The 16223-nt window shown below is 43.0% G+C and overlaps 2 protein-coding genes across 2 annotated transcripts in view; both read left to right on the top strand.

The window, feature by feature from the left end:
• LOC106849090 (elongin-A-like) overlaps window positions 1-16223 on the top strand; it is a 59095-nt gene that overhangs the window by 41315 nt on the left and 1557 nt on the right. The gene's annotated exons all lie outside the window — the stretch shown is intronic.
• LRRC1 (leucine rich repeat containing 1) overlaps window positions 2477-16223 on the top strand; it is a 69534-nt gene continuing 55787 nt past the window's right edge. The window contains exon 1 of the mRNA XM_014869498.2: window positions 2477-2672. Coding sequence (XP_014724984.1) covers window positions 2514-2672 — 159 coding nt within the window. The 5' untranslated portion in view covers window positions 2477-2513. The remainder of the gene's footprint in view (window positions 2673-16223) is intronic.

Below are 16223 nucleotides of genomic sequence, written 5' to 3'. Positions count from 1 at the left end.
GAAGGTGAACATGAGGTCCTGAGGTGCCAATGACCAGTATGTTTTCTTGAACTGGAGTTCAGGAGTCAATGCGTCCATCCTTTGGTTTGGCAATTAAGCAAGTCACATTGTTCTCCATCTTCAAATACTTTGATTTATCTGATCCCCATGATGGAGTCCTTTGTAGCACTGCATGTGCTAGGTAAACTGCGGGCAGTCAGCTGCAGCCCTCCCTTGTTCATGTGCCCTGCTGCGTGGCTCCTCTGTGGTCTCACTTCTTTAGAGGGTTCCCTAGGAAAAGAGGTACTATGGTCACTGAATTCAAGCAAAGCAATCTTTGCAGCAAATTGGTTGGTCACAGAGACTTGTGAACAGTTTGAGCCTTTTATCTGCCTCAATATTTCAGTTGATCTCTGCTGAGCCTCCACGTCCCCTGCATTTGGTTCAATACATTCAGTGTCAAATCTTGGGTTGGAGCTGCCATGAGAAGATTGATTTTCTGAACCTAGCTCCTCTGCCTGGCATCAGGGAGGACCAGTCTCAGCAGCAGCTGCAAGAAGTGCATCTGAAGTGCCTGGCTGGGACCCACTAACTCTGACGGAGATGGTCCTCCTCCTCTCCACCTCTAAAATCTTCTGGGCAGCTTCCTGCATCCCTGTCCTTGCCAAGCTCTGCCAACACACAACAGGTTGGTTTGATTTTCTCCTGTCAAAGTTATCTAATCTTTGGCTGTGGGACTGGGAAGGCTTGGGAGTGCTGGTGTGTGCTGCCCTGTTTCCAAGCACACGTGAACACATTATGAATGCTCTTTTGTACTGAATATATTGATAGAAGGAAGAAACTATTGGTTCTGACAGCTATTTTTTAAGGTATTTATAAGAAAAAGTTAACACTTTTAAAGTTTCTTGTTTTGTAGGTCTGCAAAGAGTAACAGTATGCTAGCACCTAAAATGTCCTTTTTAAAATAAAAAATAGACAGATCACTCCAATTCCCACAAAAATTTAAGAAGTGCAGCTTATAAGATTTATCTGCTGATTTAAGAAGAACTCAACAATAAATATGTTGTAGCTTTGTAAGATTAAGGATGGTTGGTATCATGCAGGAATTGAAGAACAGATATGACTACAATAAACTCCCCCTCTCCCCTATATTGGGTGTATATATCTGCACCCAATTATAATTATGCAAGAAATTAGCAATATTTCAAGAACAGCTCTGATGTTAACTGCCTGTTTTCAAAAGTTTCTTGTGTTGCTGTGAAGATTACAAAATTGCTATTATGCAACCAGAAAGACCAGATCCTTTAAGACTGTTTTGCCATCAGAGCTCAGGAGCACATCACCCCACTCACAGGGGTGTGGAGTGGTACTGCCGGAGCCCAGCGCCGGTGGACACGGGCAGAGGACTGCCGGAGTATTTGTCTTTGCTAACCCTTGTGACCTTACAATTGTTCTTTTGAAAGTGGATAAAAAAAACCCAAAAAAAACGTATTTCAGAAAGCCTTCAGGACAGTGTATATATATATATGTATATTGTTTTTCTCCTTAATGTTAGATCAATGCAATTTGAGAGGGAAAACATTACTCACGGCCACGTACCTAGAGTGCGTTCCATATATTTTATTGTGTTTCTTTCCAGTGTTCTAACAATTGAAAAGAGACTGTGAGCGTGGTGTGCGCACGCTCCCGCTCGGTGTTCCCGGGCGCTTCAGGTAGGGATCGGCATGTCCCAGAGTCGGTAAAGGAGCGTCCCAAACCGCTCCCCGGCACTCCCGGTGCTTGCGGACACCGCCGGTGCGACAGCAGCTGCCGCACGCCGCGGGGGCGATGGCAGAGCCCGCCCGAGGCGGCTGCGGGCCCGGCCGCTGCCGGGGGAGCCGCGCCCGGGAGCCCCCCGGGCGGAGCGGTGCGGTGCGAGCCCCGCTGCCCGGGCTGCACGTCACGCTTCCAGCCGAGCAAGCTCCGGGCCGCCGCCGCTCTTTTTTCCCTTTTGGCAGAAAGTTGTGCGGGCGCCCGCCGCCGGCTGCCCGGGGCGAGGCGGCGCCGGGGCGGGCGCGGGGGGGGGGGGGGGGGTTGTGCGAGCGGCGGGCCGGGTCCGGGCCCGGGGCGGGGCAGGGCGGCAGGGCCCGGCCCCGCTGATGTCAGCCGGGACGGGGGAGGAGAGGAGGGGGAGCGGGAGCGGCCGCCCGTGTTCCGGGTCAGGCGCGGGAATGCGCGGCGGCGGCCGGCAGCGCTGCGCTCGGCGCCCCGCGATGCCCCTGCGGGGAGGGCAGCGGCCCGCCGGGAGGCACTAGGGGGACGCCCCCGGTTCCGCCCTGCTCCGGCTCCCGCCCATTGTTCTCCCGGAGCCGCCGCGCTCGCCCGGGGTTGCTTCCCGCCGGCGGCGGCGGCGCGCTGGATGCGGCTTGCGGCCGCTGGCTCGCCGGGACCCGCGCTGCGCGGCGGCGGAGCGGACAGCGGCTCCCGCGGCCGGCGGCGAGGAGGGGGCGGCGGTGAGCGGCGGCGCCCGCCCCGCGGCCCCCGGCGGCGGGGCGATGTTCCACTGCATCCCCCTGTGGCGGTGCAACCGCCATGTGGAGTCCATCGACAAGCGGCATTGCTCGCTGGCCGCCGTGCCCGAGGAGATCTACCGCTACAGCCGCAGCCTGGAGGAGCTCCTGCTGGACGCCAACCAGCTCCGCGAGCTGCCCAAGGTGAGCGGGAATGGGAGCGGGGGGCCAGGTGAGCTGCGACGGCAGGTGCCCGCCGAGCTCCCCGCTCCAGCGCCCGCACCGAGGCGGCGCTGGGGGGCTCCTGGGAACGCCGGTCTGTGGTAGCAGCCCCTGGAGTTAAAGGAAGAGCGGAGTCTGAGGTTAGCGTTTCCCCGGAGTTAGTCGGGAAATGAGCTTTCACGAGCCAAACCTGGAGATCCGCGTTCTGCGGCAGGACAGGTCCTGTTGGAGGGCAGGGAGGTTGGTGCCCGAATCGCAGGACATGATTATGTGTATATTGTGATTAACATGCGCGTCATCGGAATTACGAGACCTTGGAGGGTATTCAGCCCTCCCCTTTTTTCTCCTTTCGGTAGATAGAATCTGTTCCGTACATGGGAAAACCAAAACCCTCCAGCAGATAACCGCGTTCCCGTTTCTGCCTTCTACTCTTGGAAACTTCTTTGTGCAAAACACGAGAGACGAATAAGCCTTTTCTGTGTCTTAGTCTAAGTCCCACACAGTTGTCATGTTTTGCTTCTCACTTGAAGCATGTAGTCAGAATTTTATGCGTACTGTATTTTTGGTATTATTGTCAAAGGTGAATTCACTTTAAATTCAACATGGTTTTGAGACCTTGAGGTGGTACCTGCCTCTGTGCCTCTCCAGGTGGCACTTAGAGATTTTGCCAGAGGGACTCCATCAGAGTGATTCCAGCAAGGGACTGCGGCTCCACAGATGCAGAGTGAGTAGGAGGCATGCTTGACTTCTGATTTGAGGACCCACGGGCTTTTTCCCCGTGTTTGTTCTTTAAACTTTGGACAACTCAGAAGCCTTTGTGACTTGTGGTTGGTAGAGTTTGACACGGGAAGTGTTACCTGGAAGCTACATCTTAAAACTGTGTGGACTCTTACTAACTTGGAATCCAAGAAACTGAATTCACTAGCCAGAAAATTTCTCAAAAGCACCTTTGTTTGTACCTGAATCAAAGTTGCTCTGTTCATACCCAGACTTAAACAGCCTTACTTTTTCGTTTTTGAAATTCAGTGCACTCACATACACTCTCTTTTTTCAACTCTACATAGTAAGAGTAATCGTGGTGGCTTCTGTCCTTCAGACAGTAGTAAAAATACTCAGTTGAACTGACGTGTTAAATTTGGCTTTTTCTTTTGAAAAACTTAGGCACAAGTTTGCATCTTGTTGTGACTGAACTCTTTATCCTTCTGAAGTAGAGCAAAACTGGTTTACATAGCGTGTGTGTGGGTGCTATTTTTACTTCCAGCAGTTTTTGCTGGCTTTGTGCACAGACCAAGCTCAGGAGTCCCTTTGTACTAGACCTTTCTTCTTAGAGTTGGCTTTCAGGCTTGTACACATCATATTACAGGGGTATTTAATGCACGTTTGACTAAAATCCTGTTGAAACCCATGGCTCTCTGATTTTTAAAAAAATTATAAATCCACCACCAACTGGTTGCTCTGTTCAAATATTAAGGATTATCTCTGTTCATGGTGTTATATGATACTAATTTCTGTAAATAGAGTGCAACTGTTTATTGTTTCTCTTCTATTCCTTGAACCGTAATATATGAAATAGCCTGTTTTTGCCCTGTGATGCTGAAAAAGACCACTTCATCTCATTAGTTACATGTGACTGTGCATTACATCCCATACATATAAGAAATAGCTGAGAGGGGGTTAAAAAACTCCGAAAACCAGCCTAGGTTCCTTGGCATTATGGTGGAATCCAGCAAAAGTTGAAGTTAGAAGGGTTTTTTTGTCTTTTTTTTTTTTTTTAATGTGCATGGATCATGTTACAGGAGTGGCTAAATATACTGTAGGAATATATTTGTGGGTTTTTAGCTGGACTAGGAGGAATCTGATGAAATACAACCACAGAAACATACTTTTATCTGTCCTAAGTACTTTGTGCCTTGTCAGCAATGCAGGGAGGCGTTTTTATTGGGGCTTCCTGCACGAACCTATGAACTTTCCTTGTCAGTTCCTTATTAATGATTTCTCATAGATGGAATATAGCACCATCACCTTATGAAAGTGTTGACTCTGCAGAATTTTGAGGTACAAAAATAGAGCTGCAGCCCTGAACATGAAATTAATATACTGAAGGTGAAACTGTTGGGAAGAGCCCATCAGTTCAACTTTTCTACCAGCAGGTAGTTCTAAAAGTTGTCCTCTATGAATCTGCCTGAGGGGAATCATGGAAGATCTCTCAGTGGAAGGTAGCTACGGCATACATTGCTCGTTCCTGTTACATTGAAAGGATGGTGTCAGTGCAAAGTACAGCTACAGAATTGGAAATCAGTGCAAAAAGCTGGGGTAGACCATACCTCTGGTAGAGAAAACGTGGGGGAAATCGTAAGAGTGTGTAATTAACAAACTGTTAGGTCAGCATAGATAAAAGTGGTCATTACATCCTTAATTTAGTGTAATTCATTATACTAATCTGACCTTACTTCCATTAAGTTTCTTCTCTACATACATAAAGGCAGTAACACAAAATCAAGCTAGATTTGGGCTCAGTTGAGGCCTAAACAAGTCAGGAGAATTGTGTAACTCACAGTGGATGGTTATTTAGGTGTTTTGCAGTGCTTGATGAAGTCCTGAAGTTCACAGTGATATGTGCCAATTCCTGGTGAATCACCTGTGGGCTGTGCTGATGCCATAATATAATCCCTTAACACTGATAAGGTGTTTGTGTTGCTGAGATGGTTGTGTTGCCCGTAGGAAATTGCTGCTGTAAAACCTCACCTTGGCACAGTGAAGGAGAATCGCCCTGTAAACCCTGTCACTTCGCAGCAGAAGTTGCAGTGATGGAGGAGGAAACCCCAACTCTGCTGCTCAGCTCTTCATTGTGCACACAGGTGGTTCAGACACGTTTTCCCAGTGTGTGCAACTGTGGTCTGAAAAGTCTATTGCAGCAGGCTGGAGGTCTTGTCATGCTTCTCGGAAATCGAGTAGATATTGCTGAGTTCTTTTACCAGCTTTACCATGGCTACAAGTCAGACAATGATGATAACTTTATTTCTTGACATCCTCTTTCCATTTTTTTTTTTCATCCCTTCAAATGTAAAGCTTTCTGAGGGAGATAAATATCAGCAAGTGACATGATGAAATATGTGGACCTGCTGCATTTCTCTCAAGCTGATGAGGCAATTTGTGTTGGATGCACACACTTACCCCCTTCCCCCCTGGTTCTCTCTGCCCTCATTTCTATCAAGTAACAACAAAAGGTGTGGTTTGGTTGGTTTGATCCAATAAAAGAATATACTCTTAATACATCATAAAATCACAATTTTGAGATACAGAAGTAGTCCTAGGCTTTGTTTAATTTGAAGTCTTTCCTAGCATACTTAAAACATCTTATTCTAGAATAAGCCAGTAGAACGTGGCATGTTAAGGTGTTGAAAAAACCCAATAAAAAAAACACACATAAAAATCCTTTCAAAATACAGAGGACAACTTAGAGAATTACTTTAGCATCTTGAAGGAAAATGACTAGCAGAAGGACCCAGCACTATTGCTGAATTGTGTGTTATGAGAGTCATGTGAAGTATCCTCAGAAGAAACAAGAAGTACACTTGCATCATGTTGAGGGAATTACTTTGCTAGTTTAATTTTTTTCTATAAGCTGACCAAAATGTATGGTAGAATTCTTCACCTTTTTCTAAAGGGAGAGGGTAGGAAGAGTTCATCTGGAAAACAACTGAAATGTCTTGAGAAGCAGAGAGAGGTGGATGGCATTGTCCCCCATTATTTCTTCTCTTCCCCATGTTTGCTTCCTTGTGCATTAATATGTGGATCAGAAGAACTGTTTCTCTGACCCCCTTTTCCCTACAAATACCTTTTTTCACCAAGCTGTCAGAATTTCAAGAATACAAGGTAATAATTTTTGTTTGTAGAGTAATTTAAAGGTTTCTTATGTAATTTTGCTGCTGCACATTTCGTTTCCCATGTCAGTAAGTGAATCTTTGTCGAGGTTTCCTTAGTGGCTCTGCTGGATCCCTGGGTCCTTTCTTTGCTCCATTCCCCGGTTATGTGATGCAGAACTTATGCTTATTTTGACAGCGACTTTTTTCTGTCCTTAAGCACTGGTGTCTCAGACTCCTCACCCTGCATATTCATACTTTCCCATCCTCCCCCATCCTTCGTGTTCCAGGATCTTGCTTATTTCCTCCAACCTAAAGAGCTCTGTCTGCCGTCTGTTTCTGATGTTCTGCTTCCTCTCCTGCCCCTTCTGTGCTGGGTTCTTGACTGCCCTTGCAAACATCTCTTTTCTTTGTACTTTGCTCTTTTCCCTTCCTTTCTGTTGCCTCCCAGGTTCCCTCCTCTGCTCTTGCCCTTCTTGCAGGATAAGCCAGCCTGGTGGGATGTGCTGGAGGAGCAAGCTGTATACTATTAATCTGCTGGTGGTTTTCTACAATAATGAAGTCTCTCTGAAGCCTTTCTCAGCAGATGTGCTGTTTTCCCACAGAACAACAATTTCTAGCTGTCAGCATGCTTCTCACTACTTCTGTTTTACAAGACAAATTAAAGAGCTGCACCCTTTGGTCTGAAAAGGATGGGCTATGTATAGACTTGGTGGTAAAGTGTAGCTCTTAACTTGCTTAAATAATTCCTTCTCCTGTGTTGGAGGATCCCAAGTGCCTTCTGTTGATTATTTCGTGTATCTGATTTTATTGGAAAAAAAAGTAAGTGGTTGCCAGTGTGTGTAGAGCAACTTAAAAATGTAGTTTGTGTGGTTTTTTTCTAAACCTGTAGCATTTTTATTTTCTTTGGGAGTGAAAACTTGAAGAATTTTTCAGCTCAAGCTGTAATGTGTAGTATGTAATTTGCTGCACGTCAAAAACTATTCTTCACTGAAGAGCAGGCTTTCTGGCAAATTGCTTTGATAGAAGAAAATAACACATTCTACGTGATGCATTTCAATAGCTTTTCTAATGAAAAGCACCAGATAAAAATAAAAATGCTTTCAGTTCTATAGATTAGTCTGTAGTTGATGAAATGTTGTTTTCTTCTCCCGTATATTAGAATTTAAGGGCAAATACATCCTGTCAGCTTAATTTCTCTGTGACTCAAATTTGCAGTACAAAACCGGATCCCTGCATATTTCTTTTTCCAGTGATAAAAAAAAAAAAATCGTAGGAACCCTTGAATGCAGTATTATATTTTTGCCTTTGTATTAAATCACAGCATTGTTTGCATTGGTGGGTGGTGGAAATAGCTTATAACTCTTGTTTTGCTGCTGTTTTGTCTTGCTGCTGCTCAGTTCTTTAACTCAAAGCGTAAAGACCACTTTCCCATGATACTTCTAGCAGATGTTGTTTATGGAAAAACTCCAGTGGCAAAAAAAATTCAAAATTTTTTTTCTATGCACTTAGTTTAGCCTAAAAGTCTGAGGATCCTTTTTTTTTCTTTGGGGAATAATTTTTATGCAGTATTTGTAAACCTAATGTCGTGCTGCTCTGAATCATTTCATATCTCTGAGCTTACAAATTGTATCTGTCATATGTAATTTTTCTTCTTGGTGTTACATACTTAAGCTTCTCTGTAGAGTTACTAGATAGGTGTGAGACCTTTTTCCCAAAAGACCTGGTAAAACCCTGGCCTCTTCCTGTGCCCCAGTTTATTTGTTAGAGATGCTGCTGGTCTGCTGCTTCTTGGCATTCAGCACTGTCGGTATCTGCTATGTGTGGTGTTGAAATACCAAAATCATGTCAAAGCTCTTTAAGAAACTGTCCCTCTGTTCTTCCCATACCACACCTCTGTTTCAAGAAAAAAACCTGTTCTGGGTTGAATTTCACTGTTCTATCATTGTTTCTATCATTATGCAGCCATAAGTCTGAAAGACACTTGTTTGGTCAGTGGCCAGTAATCTGTGGGAAGACATGATTATCATACTATACCTCTCTTTAAATTTGTGTTTATGGCTGCTTAAGTTGTACATATATAGGAACTTTATTTCCTTTTTTTGAGTGCATAGATCTCCTTGGGTTTGGAGAGATGTGGTGGGATCTCTCATGTTGCTGGAGTGCTGCAGTGGATGAGCACAGGCTCTTTAAGGAGAGACCAGGAAGACAAGGATGAGGAGTTGCCCTTCTGATGAGAGAGCAGCAGGGATATATGAAGTTTTGCTTTGGGATGGATGATGGGCCAGCTGAGAGCAGGTTGGGATTAGTGGATAACATTGTTTTGGGTGTCTGCTGTAGACTGCTTGATCAGGATGAAGAAGTAGATGATGCCTTCTTCAGATAACTGGAAGAAGCCTCTTGTTTGCGGGCTCAGGTCCTCACATGGGTCTTGAAGGACGTGACAGCTGGAAGGACAACACAGCAGGACATAAGCAATCCAGGAGTTTTCTGAAGTGCTTTGATGGCTTCCTAGAACAGGTGCTCAAGGATTTAATGGACAGAGGTGATCTGTTGGACCTCATACTTGAAAAGGCAGGTTGAGATGCGAAGATCAGGGTTGCAGTAGCTGTAGTGACTGTGTTCTCCTTGGCTATAGTGACCATGAGGTGGTGGAGTTCAGGGCTCTGAGAGAAAGGAACAGGACAATAAACAGCATCTTGAGAAAACAAACTTTGGTAAGTTTAGGGTTCTGCTTGGAAGAGGTTGGCAAAAAAGATGTTTATTCTTGGAGCAGGACAGAGAGAGGCTGGAGAAACGGGCAGAGAGGAATCTCATGAAGTTGTGTAAAGAGAACTACACCTGCACCTGGAGAGAAATAACCCAATTCTTCAGTACAGGCTGAGGGCCAACCATCTGGAAAACAGTTTTCCAGTAAAAGACCGTGGGAAGCCTGGTGGACAAGTTGACTGTCAGCCAGGAATGCTCCTTCAAGACAGAGAGAGCCAACAGTATCCTGGGCTGTGTAACACAAAGCATTGCCAGCAGGTGATCCTTGTCCTCTGGCTAGCATTGGGGAAACACATCTGGAGTGCTTTGTCTAGTGCTGGGTATCCCAAAAGAAGAGGCATGGACATACACTGTAGGGGAGCATTTCTCAGGAGAGAAGGCTAAAAGAGCCAGAATAGTTCAGCCTTGAGAAGAAGAAGGCTCATGGTTGTATATAAATATGTGTAATCAGCATGAAACCTTGCTTGGGGTGCCCCGTGTTATTATAAGAGGCAGTGGGTAAAGGCTGTTTTTTTTTTTTTTTTTTACTGTTCGGGTGGTGAAACACTGGCATAGATTGTCCGGAGAGATTGTGCAGTCTGTGTTCATGAAGATGCTGGAAACCTGACTGGACGTGGTCCTAGGTGACCCATGCTTTGAGTAGGGGGTGCACTAGGTGATTTCTAGAGTCCCTTCCAACCTCAGCTGTTTTATGATTCTGTAGAGGGCATATCAGAGATTTTGCCTATCTTTAACTCGGGTGTTTCTAATAATACAGATTGCATTGTTGTGGTTTTCACGGTTTATTCTCCCTCAAATGTTTAATTGTTTTACTTTTTACATTGATAGTGTCATGGTGGTTTTGCACATCTTGTTGTAAATCCTTAAAGAAATATCACTGTATGATTTGAACGATCATGTATTTACAGTTAGTGTCAGAGAGGGAACTGTGCCGCTGGGTGAAGCTGAAGCAGACTGTATGCACACAGTAAAAGTAGTTTTATTGAAAGTTTAAGAATTTTTTTAGCATGACAAATGCTATTTAAAATACTTGCTAAGAGAACCTATGACTTTACACTTCAGTATCTTGAGAATGTTACCTTTTGTAACATGTTGTGAGTATAGTCAGTTATTACTGTCATGCAGTATGTGCTTGAATTATTAAAATCCATAATGGTTTGTAGAAAAGCAACATTGGATCCTTATATTAACATGCCTCCAAACATAGAGCTGTGTGTTGAAGGCTACAAAGAGGTTTGCTACCAGATACATATATCTAGGTTTTCTCCTCCTAGTTTCCAGATTTTTCTGTATGGCTTCAGACTTTAAGAAATACTTTACCTTTTGACATCAAATATGGAAGACCACAGTCTGAGGAGCAGAGGAAGAACTAAGTCTGCTGTTTCTAAACTAAGGAAAGTCGTTGTCTTCCCTGTTAGTGTTCCTGCAATTGTTCAGAAGACTTTTGAAGTCTATTTGGTTTGAAACATTTTCTAATGGCAGTTTTTTGTAGTAAAATCTCAGCTCTACTGATTTTTGACCTGAGTTGAAAGAAAGTAATTAAATAGTTTGTCTCGATACCTTTAACTTTTTTTTGTAAGGTGTATACTTTTGTAGTAAACTGGTAGCATTCCCTTCTCTTTGTGATGCACATAGGTGAGACAAGGTTTGTGGGCAGAGATTATACATCTGTACCTCTAAAATAAATTTTATGATTATACATAGAGTTATTTTTCTAATTATATCAGTTGGTCTGAAAAAAAAAGACATTACCTCCTGCCAACAGTCTTGTATACTGGAAAAACTCATGCTAGAAATTCATTAGAGAGATTAATGTGGGCTTTGGTTGTATTTTTTTCTTCAAATGGCAAATGCATTTAACTGCAGTGAGTCTTTATTTTCATTGTAGTAGATGTTTTTTCTGACCTCTCTTAAAGGCAGAGGTAGTCCCTCTTACCACTGTGCTCTAACAAACAGCTCTAGCATGGAGTGCTCTTTAACCTTTTTTGCTTCTGCTTAATTGACATAAAAGAGAAAGTAAATCCTGCCAGGAACAGTAGGAGACAACCTGGTCAGTACACTGCTTGGTAGCACAGCATTTTGATTCAGTGCTGCAGTGTATTGGTTTTTGAGATAGTCCCCTATTTATCTTTTAAAAAGGATGGTAACAACTGAGAGTAGGACCTGCAATTGGCCCATCCTTGTCAGTGATTCAGAAAATGGCAGATGCTTTGAAAATAGGGTGTCAGAAGTGTAGTAGGTTGATGCTGAATACAGCTTCAGTGTGGCATTGGTATCATTTTTTTTGCTCTATTTTCTGTAGGCTTTCCCCCACAGCCCTTCGTGCCTGGCTGATCTTCCTGTTAGGCTTTCATTTCAAGTACCCATTGGAGGGAGAGACAGCAGTTGCAGCATCAGGTTCTGTTTAGGATATGTGCCCATGAACTGTGATCTTTCATTAATATTTTTCTCTCGTGAAATCTAGTAATTTTATTAATGTTTTGTCTGGACTCCTGCTTAAATGTCCGTCTCCATGATGTCTTTCACTGATATTCATGATGACAAAGTTGGTGGTAGAATGTTGTGAGACCAAAGGACAGCTTGAATATGCTCTGCATACATGGTTGGGTGTGTGAAACAATATTTCATCATGCCAAATACGTTCTGTTTTTTCTCGTGGCACGTGTGAAGACAGAATTAGAGACCTCAGCTGCATGGAGTAGTTGTCCATCTGCCAGCTTTCCACAAAACAGGCAGGCAGAGGTTTGTGTGCTGCTGTCCATCACCAGCTGCTGCTGCATCTCTTCATGGCTCCAGAGGAAATCCATCAGCTGCTTCTTTGATGCAGATCATCAGATCCATAATGACCCTCCTGTGCTGCATTGTGAATTCGTCCCTGCCCTCAGAAATTGTTTCAGTATCTCAGGGAGTATTTTATTTGAAAATTAAAGCATATTGTGCCCAAAGGGTCACGTGAAATCCGTATTTGTGAAACCCTGTTGCCATTGCCAGCTGTCCTTACTTGCAGGTGAAAGCAGACAGAGTGACTTGAGGGGTCCTGATGCTGCTAACAGGCTTTGTAGGAGATGCCAAACTGATAATGCCCATGTTAGGCTTTACTGGAGTCCGATGAGATGTCTTTTCACACTTCATGAATCCAGAGTGGGATTCAGCTTCCTCAGCATTTTATTGTGCAGCTAGTTTGGATGTGCTTTTACAGAAAAGGTGTCTGTTTTCTGTGCTCTTGCTGGTTTTCCTCAGCACTCCCACCTGTGCTACTGGCAGAAGTCTCTGGGTTGGATTTTAGGACAGTGGTTGCATCCTAGAAAGAGGATTTTGCTCACAAGTTAGTTGTGGATTTTGACTGAGGGTAAATGTCTTGAGGCTTGAGTGGAGTGCAGGCTGCTTTACAACTTGCTGAGAGCTCCAGACTGGTATGCCCAATGGCTGGCTGGAGTAGAAGTGATGTTTGAAATTCCACCAGTTTGTGAGTGTAGGGCACGGAGTGTTCTGTCTTCTTGGAATCCTTAGCACTGAGTGACCTCTGTTGATAGTCTGTCACAGGCCATTCTGTTGATGACTTCCACAGAGGGGGGCGGAGAGGAATGAGGAAAAGCTTGCCCTTCTCTCTCTGCCTTGGCTCTTCAGGCAGATGGGGAATGTGCATGTATTGCTTGTGCCAGAGCCTGGTTATTAAACCCATTCCGAGGAAGCAGAATGCTTGAATTTAGTGGTGCTCCTTCATTATGGGATATAATCCTTGTTTTCCTCATGGTGTCCTGACCACCAAGCAGTGTGTTCACCTGACGTGTTTTGGGCTTCCTCTGCTCTCACTGAAGCCAGGCAACAATGCAGACAAAAAAGTAACTTCTAGGGGATAAAAGCAGGGGACTAGGGACCTTGTTGGGGAACAACTGTGTTCCAAGGTTATTTCATGGATTTGATGCCTTATCTCTTGTTCACTGCTTTGCTTACCAAAATTACCTCTTCTGCTTCGGTTTGCCTATAGAAGAGCCTCAAAAAAAGATCTTTCTGAAGCAGTATAAAAAGTGTGGGGAAGGATTGTCTGTAATTTCCCTTATCCAATGACTGAAGGAAGACACATAGCTGGGGACTGGAAGTAAACAATTGAAATGGTGCCTCCATTGATTTTTGTTTACAGTGTAGGAGAAGAAAATGGAGCCTGAAGTAAGGTTTTGAAACAAGAATGAATTTAGGAGTTAAACGGTGTTTAAATTACTACGTGCCACTTCTTGATTCTAAAACACAGGTAGCCTTTAGTTGGTCATTTGTAAGTTTGGAAGATGAGTGAAATAAATACAGATGTACTTAAGAAATAGAACCTAACAACATACTCTGTCTTATAGCTTACTTAATTCTTTTTAATATAATGATGTGATTGCCCGAAGAAGCCTAAAAAGCTGAGGCAGCATGGGTGTGTGGAAAATCCATATTGGCATCTAAGGGAAATGTGACATAAGAGCAAACGCTTACAAGTTCTTAATCTTGTCAGCAACAGCTCAAGTGCCTGCAAAAAAACCAAAAAGAAACCTGAAGCAAAAAACCTCATCCTATCTCGTGTGTGTGTAACTGTGAAACAAGTTAATTTGCAATTTTCTTTCTCCTTTACATCTCATTCTAATTTCTACTGCTTAAGCTAGCCCATCGTGAGAATTAGGCAGCGGATTCGTAAAGGTTCTAATTTTAATTCTCTTTGCTGCTAGTAGTAGCCTTTTTATGGAAATGTTTTGCTTAACACAGTAAAGATTTAGTTATGCTACCTGTGCCAGATGAGTTTGGAGTGTGACATGTCTCTAGCACTGCTAAGGCTCTAGCAGCTCAGATGTTGCTGAAATGTTGCTCCTCCCCTTAAACAGCATTAGCTGCAAATACGTCTTTGTTCCCTCCTATGTGTTTTACTTCAATTGTTTATTGTTTTCATGTATTTCCATTTATGCTTTTTTATTCCCATCAGCTAAGGTGCTGAATTTTCAGGGAAAATTCTCAGGCATTAATATTTTTTGTTTCAGGAGAGAACTGTTGAAAGAAATCCAGAGACGTGTTGTCTTGGCCCCTTGAACAGAAGAAAATATCCTACTAGTTTGGCTTAATTCTCTCTTTTTTTTTTTTTTTTCCTAGAATTGAGTGCCAGTTGTAGTGGTATTCTTAAAAAGAAAGAAGGTATAAAAAATGAGGGCTGTGGGATCACACTATCTGTTTATAGTTTTCAGTGAGTCATACACGTATCTGTTAATTTTTTTTCTTCCATTGCCTGACATCGACCCAGTTTTGTCAGAATGAAGTTTTTTTTTAAAATTATATGTCCGGGTGAGAGAGGCTTCGTTAGTTTTACAGTGAGAGAAGGGATCTGTTTAAGATGTATATTCTTAGAAAATCCATATAATAGAAACCTCTATAAATTCTTTCATAGCAGGAAAAGCTTCAATTGAGGGTCAGGAACTGTTACTAAATAGCAGGTTGTAGGCTACTTCAGTGCTTATGCTCATGGCATTATTTTCCTCATTGAGGCACTATTAATTAGGCTGGCTAAACTAAGCAGCATTAGAAGTGTTGCCAAGATACTCATAGAGGCATTGGGTCTGTAATCAAAACCAGCTATTAGAGCGTGCTGGGTGGATATGCTGCTCTGGCCAGCAACCCCACTGCACTTTGGATTCTGTTAGAGATGATCAAATAGAGGCAGAACTGTGTTAGATACATCAAATTAGGAACTTGTTTCTTGTTGGCATGTATTTAAAAAATTGCAGATATTCCTACACATATATATGTGTGTATATATAATATATTTACGTTTGTTGAACTCTCCTGAGTAAGCTTTTAATTCTCTTTGTTCCCTGTGGCCTTTTTGAAAGGTAAAACATATATGGCCAAAAGGAGTTGCTTGCCTCTCCAGCAGTGCTTCAGAGCACTAATGATGTGTCTTAGATAAAGGAAGAACACTTACTGCAATGGGAGTAGGATGCACTAAACATGCAAGAGTGATTGAGTTCTGTAGTTTAAAGGAAAAAAAAAGCAAACGAGAAGTTCAAAGAAATGCCATTCATGTAACTGCAGTTTGATTTTATCTAGGAAATGGTGTCATTCATTAAAAATTGTTATGCAGATGGAAAATAAAGCTTTCAGTTAATTTTTGTTTTAAGTAGTAGTCAGCTAAAGAAACAGGAATGTCTTTAAATATTGTGTAATACTGCTTGTTGCACAGGTGCTCTGCACATTTACTAAATATGTACTGCATTGATACATGGTACTGGAGGGCCCCTCAAACCTTCCTGGGAATATCCAGCTCTTAAAAGGCTTTTGATTTCTGTCTTTGCTCACTTGCCATTGAGTATGTGTCAGGGACAACTGTTGCTCAGGATAAGATTTGTAGTAGAACATCAATATTTATAACTGTCATATAGTTCAGCAGCTACACATTGCTTTGAGGAACACATTTTGGCAAGTATTTATTTTGGAGTGTTAGGACAGATTGGGATCTCTTCTGCAGAGCATACTCCTGCTATGTTTTCACAAAAGTGTCTTTAAGTGCTTTTCTAAGCTTCTGATGGATTCTTGGTTTAGTCATTAGTAAATATTTAGAGAAAGGACTACATTTGTTTTAAGGTAAGAATGGTAATGATATGAAAATGCACTTACGGATCTTTTGAGGACAATGAAGGATGAAAAAGCATTTATGACTATTTTAATTGGAATATAAGTTTTTAAGGAGCTAGAAATATGGAATTATAGAGTATTTTGCCTTCCTCTTAAGATTTCAACTCTGTTATAAAGCACTTTTAATATGGGGAGGGTGGAAGAGTGCCATTCTGACTCAAAAATGCCTTTGAAATTCCACATTCAGATCTGGTGCATCTTTTACTCTCGAGTGTTTATAAACTTTTTAAAGCTCTATCCTTCTTAT

This window comes from Sturnus vulgaris, chromosome 3 (genome assembly GCF_052056855.1).
Source record: "Sturnus vulgaris isolate bStuVul1 chromosome 3, bStuVul1.hap1, whole genome shotgun sequence".
NCBI classification, from domain to species: Eukaryota; Metazoa; Chordata; class Aves; order Passeriformes; family Sturnidae; genus Sturnus; species Sturnus vulgaris.
Note: the sequence above shows the minus strand (reverse complement) of the source record. Positions and strands in the feature narration are given on the sequence as shown.